Source organism: Sceloporus undulatus, chromosome 5 (genome assembly GCF_019175285.1).
Source record: "Sceloporus undulatus isolate JIND9_A2432 ecotype Alabama chromosome 5, SceUnd_v1.1, whole genome shotgun sequence".
Lineage (NCBI taxonomy): Eukaryota > Metazoa > Chordata > Lepidosauria > Squamata > Phrynosomatidae > Sceloporus > Sceloporus undulatus.
The window spans coordinates 95515392-95527105 of NC_056526.1; the positions used below are offsets into that span (position 1 = coordinate 95515392).

Below are 11714 nucleotides of genomic sequence, written 5' to 3' on the forward strand. Positions count from 1 at the left end.
CCCCACATGCACACCTCATCACTTCTCTACCCAGTTTCAAAACTGACTTAAAGACTATATTGTTTAGAGAAGCATTCCCAGAGGTGAGCTCCTCTCTGACCCAGGAAGCCTCCTTTTAACCATCCATCAAGAAGCCAAGCCCTTCCTCCAGTCCATCTGCCTTGGTCCAGGCCTCGGAGGTGGAGAAGATCTGCTGGACCTGATCCCATTCCCCACCACCACTCCCTTCTCCTTTTGTGTCGTGTCTTCTTAGATTGTAAGCCTGAGGGCAGGGAACCGTCTAACTTAAAGATTGTATGTACAGCGCTGTGTAAATTTACAGCGCTTTATAAATAAAAGTTAATAATAATAATAATAATAATAATAATAATTGTGGTTGTTTGTCTTCAAATTATTTCCAACTTATGTGACCATAAGGTGAACATATCACAGGGTTTTCTTGGCAAGATTTGTTCAGAGGAGGTTTACCACTGCCTTTGAGACTGAGAGAGTGTGATTTGCCCAAAGTCAAACAGTGGCTTTCTGTGGCGGAACAGATTTGAACCCGGGTTTCCTGGAGTTCTAGTCCAACACTCAAGCCATTACACCACAGTCTGCTCTTACACAAATCCATGGTAAAAAGGTATCTAGACTGTAGTGTATAGTTCTGTCACTGCAACTAAGAACAATTTTGTAGAGATGGAAAAAGTGCAAAAAACCCCACAACCAGAATGATCAAAGAACTGCAGCAGCTCCCTTGTGAGGAAAGGTTACAACATATGGATTTGTTTGACTTAGAAAAAGAGCAAGGGAAGACAGAGTGGAGGTGCATAAAATAATAATAATAATAATAATAATAATAATAATAATAATAATAATAAATATTTATTTATATAGAGAAGGTAAGTGAGGGGCAGCTTTCTCCTCTCATATGACACTATGTGACAGTGGCAGTGTATTAAAATAAATGTTACTTGTTATTGATGTTGTGTCAAGTGTTCTTCTGAAGAAAGTTGGAAACACTTCTTGGGACATACTGGGTAGAGAAGTGAGATGTTCTAAAATACTTTTCAAGAAGATGACACGATATCAGTTCAGAGCAAAAGATTAATATTTTTCTCTCCCCCTCCCCAGCTGTCTAAGACCAACTTCTCCAACAACAATGATTTCCGCGCTCTTCTCCAATCCCTTTATGCCACTTTTAAGGAATTTAAAATGCACGAGCAGATTGAAAATGAATACATCATTGGCTTACTTCAACAACGGAGCCGGACTGTGTATAATGTTCACTCAGACAACAAGCTGTCGGAGATGCTTAGCCTGTTTGAGAAGGGGTTGAAGAATGTGAAGGTGAGCTGCTAGAGGAAGTAGTTTATTATATCAGTTGTGTAATATGAAACTTTATTTTTAAACTTAGGTGTGAACTTGCACAGTCACACTTACGTATGCAAAGGAATTTTGCAGCATATTTGAGACTAACTGAAAGAAAGAAGCTGGCACCATGAGCTTTTGTAGATTGTGAGTTTCCTTCCTCAGAGAACTGAGGAAGGCTCTCATGAGTATAATAACTGTTTTCTTGTCCAATTAATCACATCTCCTTTCTGGCCCCCACATTATATTCCAATAGTTCCACCACCATTCATATGGTTATCCACTCACCTTGCCTTTGACTGGTCTCCCAACCACCTTGTTGCCTCTTTTGCATTTCTATTGCTATTCTCACACCTGGCCTATATATCTGTCCCTGGACCATTCACTTTGAAGTCAACTCAAGGCCCGAAACTGACGGGCCAAAAGGAGCAGCTTTCGACTGCTTCAGGGGCATGGTATTCATATGAAGCACGTCCCTAGAGTGGCCAGAAGCTGCTCCGAGACTGGCCAAACCTGCCGAAGAAAGGAGCAGAGTAAAACCACTTCTTCTGGCGGCTAGCTTTGGGAACGTGGCGGCAGCCTGCTTTGAGAATGGGTCATGCAGTTGCTGTGGTCCTTAGCCGATCACGGGTGGAGCACTCACTCCTTCATGCCTGTCTGTTTCACCCGTCAAGTCTACAAAAGCTCATGCTACCAGATTTTTTCTTTCAATTAGTCTCAAAGGTACTATCAGATTATTATTATTATTATTATTATTATTATTATTATTATTATTATTATTATTAGCCTTTATTTATAAAGCGCTGTAAATTTACACAGCGCTGTACAATCTTTTTAATTTGCACACTGATTTCCAGACTAACACGGCTATATCTTTTGATTTAATCACACTTAATTAGTGTAGTTCTGGTATGAAAAAGTCTTTTTTTGCAGTATAGCCCTGTGAATGTTTGGAGGTAAGTCCCACAGTATTCAGTTGAACTTACTCCATTGTGTTTTTTGGATTTCAGGGTTAGTCACAATTTGGAGGTAAAACTTTGTCTTCTCCAGATGGATGTGAATGATAACATACCTGTAAAGACAGCTTCTTTCTTTGCGAGCTGCTTTCTTCTCCAGACAACAATTTAGATATGACTATGATAAATAAGCATTGAGACTGTAATATTCTGGTACTGCATCTTATCTATACAAGACAAAATTTACTTGTACAGATTTATGATTTTACTAAGGTGCATTATAGATGGGCCCATGAGGCGCCGTCATCGTGCTGCGATTATGCGCGAGGGGTGGCACTTCCGGATGCGCCTTGCCCCTCGCGCATAATCCATACGTCAAAATGGCGGCATCCTATACAGATGGGCACCGCCATCTTGATGTAGTGGACGCTCTGCGTCCGCACGTCCAAACCCAGAAGAGACGTCGCAAGTGCGCACTTGGGCACTTGCAACGTCTCTTCCGGATTGCCGGAAGGAGCGCAATTTTCACGCTCCTTTTTTGCAGCGCGGAGGAGTCGCGCGGTTTGGCTGCTGCGGCTCCTCCGCGCTGCAACCGGCAGCGGCCTCAGACCGCCCCTTTTGGGCGGTCTGTAACGTGCCTAAGAAATTGTTACTTTGCACATTTCTTGTGGTTTATGCTCTTTATTGAATTCTTTTGTCTTGGAGAAGCTTAAATAAAAGCGTTCAGCTGAGCCATAAGAAGTATGACAATGTTTTTACCCACAGTTTTAGAACATTAAACTGAGCCTACAGACATCACCGGAGAGTACATCTGACAAACTAGTAAAATACAAAATGTCTTTATATTTAAAAATAGATTGTGAAATTGATCTACGTTGAAGTGAGCAACTGTGGAAGGCTAGGAGGCCGCATCACCCCAATAAGATATTGGAGGGCTGCATCTCTCCCATTGCACTTGCCCCTAAAAAGAGGGAAGCTTTTTTGACCTCAAAATACTCTCTAGGGGGCATGGGAGCATTCTCCCCATGTTTTGGGGCTTTCATGGATTCTTATAAAACATTTAGGGGCATTTTGAGACAAAATATTCTTTGAAAAAGTTGTTTCAACTCCAGAGGGGTTCCAAGCATAGTAGAAATATTCTCCTAAAGATTTTGGGACATTTTGGGAGGAAAATCTACCTCTTAGGAACCACAAAAAGAGCTTTGGGGGATTCATGCAGCCTAGTGATCACACTTTGCCCAATCTTGATCTAAATCTGTCTTAATCAGTTTAACTGGGCTTGTTTAAAAATGTCTCTATTTCATTTAATGATGGAAAATCTAAATGTTCTTAGAAGTGAAGTGTTGTCATAAACTATTGTAGCGATCCCAGATCTTGTATGTACGCTGACACGTGGGCACTTATTTTAAGTAAATTCAAAAGGTTGTGATAGCGATGGCTTAAATTTACAGTGGTAATTATCACAAGTTATCTGAAGTCTAAATCTGTTCTCTCTTCATTATTAATTGAAAGATACTATAATGTAACAAGTGCCTGTAAACTCAAGTAATACAGAGGTTCTCTGATGAGTTTTAAAAAATGATTTTCAGAATGAATGTGAACAACTAAATTATGCGAAACAGTTAAAAGAAAGACTGGAAGCTTTTACCAGGGATTTCCTTCCTCATATGAAAGAAGAGGAGGAGGTAAGTAGCACTAAGAAATGATTGAAGAATTGTTGTCGTCCCCCCCACCCCCCGGGAACATTACTGTAAGAGGACAAAAAAAAACCCCAACGTTCACAGTTTTTTACTAGCGTGAGTAGACAGTGAGTAAAACTTTTGTTAGAATCTTCAGTCTTTAAAGTAAGGGTGGGGATTATGCTACACTGGACCATTTACTACCCTCTCCAAACATTTGAGATTGGTGAAGAATGTGAGGAGGAGATTACAGAAGTGTCTGACTGCAGGGGTATAAGTAAACAGTTCTGTGATTATCCCCCTCCCTCAATTCTCCTCCAGGACAACGCAACTACATCATCTGCTGAGGTGCTCTGAGGTTCTTCATATGTCTCAGTAGCTTCTTTAATTGCTTCATGTCTAGCTGTAGATACTCCTGCAATCCCTCTCTGCTAGGCCTAAGTGGCCATGAGTGGAGGGTGTCTGAAGCTATATAATAGGTTTGGGAGGAAGGTTATGGTCATTGCAGGAGGAAGGGAATACCAATCTCCACAGCTGTCTAAAATAGACCTACGTTGGCATAGGGTTACCTTACACTTGTATATGCTTCTGGGAAGGTGCCAGCTCATGATTGCCATTGGCCCTCAGGATCCTCCGGAAGGCCAGTTGTACCGTCCAGTTGTCTAAAGACTCATTAAAATATTCAGACAACATAGGCATTCCCGATTCCTTATTAGCAATGGGTTTGCTGAAATTTCAGTAACAAGTAACATCTGTGTTTGCATTTCTAAACCTCAGATGTATTGGGGTAGATATGGCAGTTTCCAACATCCCTTTCTTGAGCAAGGGCTGGGTAGTAGCATGGCTATTTCTGGTGGGAAAATTTAATGTGGTCACACAGTTATTTTACTAGATATTGCAAGAATGAGGCAAACTATTAGATATAAGGCTCTATGTCTGCCATAACATATAGCTCTGGTTGTAGACATTTACCTCTATGTAGCAGAGTAACATGGAAACATGGCAGGATGTTTCTGCTTAGCCTCAAATGTTTGAAAAATTTAGAAGTGTTATAGGAAAAATGTTGCCCCAACTTGCCCAGATGAGAAAATTATGATTGATGAATATGCAGATCTAGAAAGATTAGAACATATTTTGTAGGAATGTTCTCTTAGAGAAAAACAGGCTAGTATGATAATTTTTATTTGTGTGCTGAAACCAATAAACAGTATCAGTGGACATGTCCGATTTGATTAGTTATTGTAAATCTCCATACTATTCTTAGTTATGTCTATGTTCTGTTACTTCCAAGTATAGTGTATGTGTTGACAGTATAAGGTTGGGAAAAAAGAGTATGATGGAATGGGTGGATTGTTCAAGAATTGATAAACTATTGTGCATCTTAGGTTTTCCAGCCAATGTTGATGGAATATTTTACTTATGAAGAATTAAAGGACATCAAAAAGAAAGTAATTGCACAACATTGTTCTCAGAAGGAAACTGTAACAGAAATACGTAGAGGTATTAGTCTCTGGAATCAAGCTGAGGAACTCCAAAAAGCTTTCAAATATTCTGTGGATGAAAAAGCAGATCAAGGTGAACTATTTTGATAGCAAGCTTTCGAATGCTTGTTGTCTTCTTTGAAAATATTGCTAACAAATTGCAATGGTGAATAGAGTTATTTAAAAAAAAACACTGAGGGATTTGCGTATGTTTGTTCTTTGTTTCTCAGTAATCTTTATAGTTAAATAAATATGGCCATGGATCTCTGTAAACTTTCTTCCCATTTCAGATTGTACAGTTTTTATTCCAAATATGCTTTTCACTTCCTGATGGAAGGTAGTAGCTTTGCTGTGCAGTAGAGCAAAGATAATAGTCCAGTAGAGGAATAAGTGGGATGTAAAAGGAAATAATTCAGTACCGTTAGGTGTTCCAGTTGTATAAACCAGTATCAGTTGAGTTTGAGATGGCTTTGAAACTAATTTTGACTGTAGAAATTCTTTTGAAAATGGATACTAGGAGCTAGTGCCTTAACCCAGAGTGAGATATGTAAATGTTCACAGATTTAAAAACAAAATAAAAAAAATGTTCTGGTAGTATGTCCTTCTGCCAAATTTCCAGAGGAAGCTGTATATACTTGCTTTTTAGTAGACAAACTAGTCAAACCACTTATGAATGGATTCTCATATATTTCAGAAACTGAAGAAACAGGGCAGTCCAGCAGTCTTGTTCATCTTCCTTCTGAAGTGATGCTGACTATTTTCAGTTACCTTGACCCTCAAGATTTGTGTCGATGTAGTCAAGTAAATACCAAATGGTCTCAGCTGGCGAAGACTGGATTTCTCTGGAAGCATCTTTACCCTGTTCACTGGGCCAGAGGTAAGTGGCAACAGTTACTCATTCTTTAGAATCTTACATTACCATCCATTTTTATGTAAAAGAAGGTGGTTGGGAAGGGAAGAATATTTGTCTTCTCAGGTGTAAGCCTGAGAGCAGGGAAATGTCTAATTTAAAATAATGTAGGCTGTTCTGATAGCCTTTTGGCTGAAGAGTGGGGTATAAATACTATAAAATAAATAAATAAATAATTAAAAATAATGCATTATAACTGTGTAAATATCATGTATTCCACATATTAGGTGATGTATTAGTATTATAGTGGACCCTCTGTATCTGCGGACTTGCCATCCGTGGATTTAAGCATCTGTTGATGGGAAGCTCGGGGGGGGGGGGGGGGGGGCGGCAGAGGGGGGGGGGGGGGAAGAATTGGGGGGAGGAAAGGCAGTTGTAACTGCATGGTGGCCATGGCTGCAGAGGCTTCCCGTGTGGTGACATACTGGGAGCTGTAGTCTTTCTGGGCTTCTTTCAGGGGCACTTGGAGAGCAACGGAGGACCCGAAGGGCTTCCAAGTCAAATCTAGCAGACAAGGCCGGCTGACCAGTCATCTGGTGGACCACCCCTGCCCTAACACACACACCTAGAAGCCCCCTGGAAAAGCCTCACTCAGGCCAGGAGGCAAGGAAGAGGGGGAAAAAAAGAAGAATGGCTGTGGGGGCAGCCAGGGGGGAAAAGGGGGAAGAGAAGGAAGGAAGGAAGGAAGGAAAAACAGCCATGGTGGCAGCCAGGGAGGAGGAGGAGGAGAAGGAAAAAAAGGCAGCTGCAACTGTGCAGTGGCCTCTGCGGTGGGAAGAAGAGAAAGAATTGGAGGAGGAGGAGGAGGACTAGGCTCCTGTCTGGGGACCGCTAGCCCTGATACCACTGGGGCCCCTCCATTCTAGGGGGCTGGAGGAACCCTGGGGCTTCAGGCAGCCAGAGGAGCAAAGTCTCATTGTCCCCAATGGTGGCACGGCCACATGGCCGCACCACCATTGCAAACCAGAGCACCTGCAGATTTTGCTATCCATGGGTCGGTCCAGAACAGATTTCCCCCCCTCTCCTCAGATACTGAGGGCCCACTGTAATTCATTTGATCAAAATATATGATCATTCACTTTGCATCTCACGAACAAACATTTATTTCAATCAGTAATTATCACTTACTTTTTGAAAGTTCTTGGTGATTGGTTCCTCTTAGGTTGTGGCTCTTGTCTTAGTGTTTTTTTGTTGTTGTCTGCCAGTGTCCAGAATGCTGATAGAAACTTGCAAATTTCACAAATGGAATAGCATGGAAGGCATAAGGGCTGCATACCATAGGTTTGGATTATGCCCCTAGTCCTGTATGCAACAAATTAGAATGCACTCATGTTTAGAAAATGCACCATTTTCAGTCTGGGGTGGCCCAGACTACCCTGCATATATTAGGTGCAGAATAGAGTACAGTAAGGCAATACCTTCCTTGAATGAGGAAAGAGATTCTTGCCTCTTTGCTTGCTGTACAACCTTGTTCTTAATCTCTTGATGACAAAATGTAATCCTCTAAAATTCCATGAAAGAGAAGATTGCAAGCTAATGCAACTGGGAATGCATTAAATGAGCGTAGTCTGCAGAAGATTGAACTAGCAGAAGTTGTCCTAGCCTGGAAAGGATATTGTAGTGCTGCAAGCCTGTATGCACATTTTTTCAGTCCTTAGCAATTAAAGATGAGAAGCTCTGTGATTCATGCTGCATTTTTTTTCTCTCCCACCCTACCCCCCTTTTAATAAACCTTTTATTTCTTTTCTTTCTAAACTTCCTACTCATTCATGCTGATAGCTAATTCCAAAGCTGTTTTTTAAATAAGTGCTCTGTCATTGGCTGATCAGGAGACTGGTCCAGTGGCCCACCAGGTGATCTTGATACGGAGCCTGATGAGGAATGGGTGAAGAACAGAAAAGATGAAAGTCGTGCTTTTCAGGAATGGGATGAAGATGCAGATATAGATGAGTCTGGTAAACTAAAGTATAAAGTTTAGTTGCCCTCAACAGTTTGTTCTGTTCAAAACTAGCTTTTATCTCTGGTGGACTGGATTGTTGCACTTCAGGATTGTGGCTTGTTTTCTCAGTCCACTATCCAGATATAGCATATCATAAGTGTTAAACAAAACCCATAGTCTTCAAAGTTTCTAAATGTATTTGAACCAGAATGTTACCTCAAGGAAAAAAATGCTTCATGAGATTTAACTTTTATGATCAAGCAAAATAAAATGTATAGATGGAGATTTACTTTTTGTTAGAACACTTGCCATTATAATATTACAAATACAGTGGTACCTCGGGATACGAAATACCCAGGTTACGAAATTTTCGGGATACGAAAAAATCCCATAGGGAATTATTGTTTCGGGTTACGAATGTTTTTTCGGGTTACGAAAAAACTTTTGGTGCTTTTTTCGGCTTTTTCGCACGGAATCGCGGCTTTTCCCCAACTTTTGGTGCTTTTTTCGGCTTTTTCGCACGGAATCGCGGCTTTTCCCCATTAGCGCCTATGGCAATTCGGCTTACGAAGGCTTTTCGGGTTACGAACGGTGCCACGGAACGAATTAATTTCGTAACCCGAGGCACCACTGTAGTAGTTCTCTTACATTGTTTGCTTAAATTTAAGGCGAAAGGTCACTGAAAATCATTGATAGACTAATTCTAGTGTGTTACACATTAGTCTACTAACAACAAAGTTTAACTGTCTTCCCCTGGGCATCTCTATTATTGCCATGCTTGGCCCATATTAGTTCAGTTTCATATTGGAGTAGATCTGATTCAGAACTCCTTGAACCATATTTGTTCTCTTTATGACCAAAGAAACTCATCACTATTCCAGCTTATTGTATTTGTATTAGTGTCCCCCCCCCCCCCGTTTGCAGTTGAAAAGATATGCAATGCACCCTTGTCTTGCGCAGCGGATCCATTCTGCCCCTCCCTCCGTGTAAGCCAAATACTGCGCATGCTCAAGTCCCATTCAAGTGAATGGAGCTCATGCATGCAGCGGCGTGCATCCCATTCATTTGAATGGGACGCGCTGCCCCGCGCGCTCCTGCACAGCTTTGCACATATGCTCAAAGCTGCGTATAGCTGTCCTTTCTCACACAGTCTCTAAGAATCATCTCTTAAAAGATAGTAGTTGTGGCTTTGAAAATACCAGGCTTTCCTAATAGTATATTTGCATCCATTCATTGTTACTAATGGAGTCCATGAAACAATTAGGGTTTTTGTTTGTTTGTTTTTGGAAAATGGAATATTTTCCATGGAAAAATTTCAACTCAACATCTGGTTGGTTATCTATGTTGCCATAACCTCCAGTCTGGACTACAGCCATGTACACAGTTTGCTGTACTTGTCGTTCTTCTACTTTAACTTCCAGTCCATTTCTAAGTACAGTTCAAAATCCTGATGTTTATATGGCCTGCATGGTATGGAACCTGAATATATGCTACTTGAGCGTGAGATTGCCCATTGCTAAACCATTGCTGGCAGCTGTTTTCAGAGGTCCCATATTTTCTGAAGAGAGGTAGTTGATAGTTTTTATTTGAATTTTTGCATGAGAAGAGGAGTAATTGTTTCTTGCTTGCTCACTTAAACCTCCCAGAATGACCCAAGCCAGAACTGTATAGATTGCTATAACTTTTCTAATTATTGGGTTAAAAGCAGTTACCAGCATTTATTCAGAATAAAAATATTATGTATTCAAATCCAGTTACTAGATTCAACTAGAACAGATCTGTTGAAACAGTGGGATTTTACATGTTTTCTCATTCTGCAGTTGATTCAGTGAATCTGCTCTAGCTGTGTTCAGCAGTTGAATCTAGCTGCAGAGACTGTATATTATTGTTGTATTGCTTCAGTGGCAGGAACTAGATTAGAACTTTGGGAAAGATGCCTGGATCTGAATTCTCCTCAAAACCTTGGCCACACAGAAGGAAAGAAAGCTTGACTGAATAACTCCAGGATATATTGCAGTTTGTTCCTGCTTGTCTGCCTCATGTTAAATATTAGTTGAGGAGTGAAGAGTATGTATCCCTCTAGATACAGTATTGTTTTATTGCATCTCCCACCAACTCTAGCAAGCATAACCAATAATGAGGACCCCCTCCCCACTAGCAAATTGGACATTTTACATCTAAAGTTTGATCCTTTCTTCCAAAACAAAACATTTGTTAGATTTGAGCACATTTAGCCCTTTGTTAACATGAACATTGTCTAAGCATCCTTGTATTTTTAAAATCTGGTTATGGTATATGGGTTGGATCTCTGTAAATATGTCTGCTTGTTTTGCTCTTGAATTTGTCTTCTGATTTCTTTATAGAGGAAAATGCAGAAGAATCACTCTCTATCAGCATTATTCAGAAAGAGAAAGACTTACTCCAAGGTTTAATTCATCATGTTCTGCCACGTGTAGGCAACTCAGTGAAAACAATTGTGCTGGCTTATAGCTCAGCCATATCTAACAAAATGGTACAGTATACATAATGAGTGAGTCTGTGCAATCTGTAAAGACTGATACTGTATGAGATTGATTTATTTATTTTAAAATGTGTGCTGTTTGCCTTTTATGGTTGGCAGTTGAGGTAGAATAAGAAAATATAAGGATACAATATAGAATGCTAAAATAAGTGTATAAAGCTTGACTCCTTTTTGCAATGCAGCCTTTTTGAACTGACTTTTCTTTTTAAACAATAGGTCAGGCAGATCTTAGAATTTTGTCCTAACTTGGAATATCTTGATCTCACTCAAACTGATATTTCTGATTCTGCCTTTGAAAGGTTAGTAATTTCATTTTGTGTGTGTACATGTGTGTTTTTTGGGTGGGTGGGTGGCATACTTTACAAACAGTATAGTACTGTAGCAAATAGAACTTTGCATACTTTACAAATAGTACAGTACTATAGAATACTTTACAGATAGAGCAGTACTGTAGCAAGTAGAACTTTGATATTTAACTTGGTTAAATTGCTCATGGGAGAAAATCTTAGTTTAAGCAGTTGGTCAAGAACATAGTCAGCTGCAGAATAGGTCAGGCAGATCTTAGAATTTTGTCCTAACTTGGAATATCTTGATCTCACTCAAACTGATATTTCTGATTCTGCCTTTGAAAGGTTAGTAATTTCATTTTGTGTGTGTACATGTGTGTTTTTTGGGTGGGTGGGTGGCATACTTTACAAACAGTATAGTACTGTAGCAAATAGAACTTTGCATACTTTACAAATAGTACAGTACTATAGAATACTTTACAGATAGAGCAGTACTGTAGCAAGTAGAACTTTGATATTTAACTTGGTTAAATTGCTCATGGGAGAAAATCTTAGTTTAAGCAGTTGGTCAAGAACATAGTCAGCTGCAGA

The 11714-nt window shown here is 40.1% G+C and overlaps 1 protein-coding gene across 1 annotated transcript in view; it reads left to right on the forward strand.

Moving 5' to 3' along the window:
* The first annotated feature begins 1116 nt into the window (after positions 1–1116).
* FBXL5 (F-box and leucine rich repeat protein 5) overlaps positions 1117–11714 on the forward strand; it is a 24066-nt gene continuing 13468 nt past the window's right edge. The window contains exons 1-7 of the mRNA XM_042470589.1: positions 1117–1329; positions 3896–3991; positions 5371–5560; positions 6161–6343; positions 8206–8331; positions 10679–10827; positions 11053–11135. Of these exons, the coding sequence (XP_042326523.1) occupies positions 1195–1329; positions 3896–3991; positions 5371–5560; positions 6161–6343; positions 8206–8331; positions 10679–10827; positions 11053–11135 (962 nt within the window). The 5' untranslated portion in view covers positions 1117–1194. The remainder of the gene's footprint in view (positions 1330–3895; positions 3992–5370; positions 5561–6160; positions 6344–8205; positions 8332–10678; positions 10828–11052; positions 11136–11714) is intronic.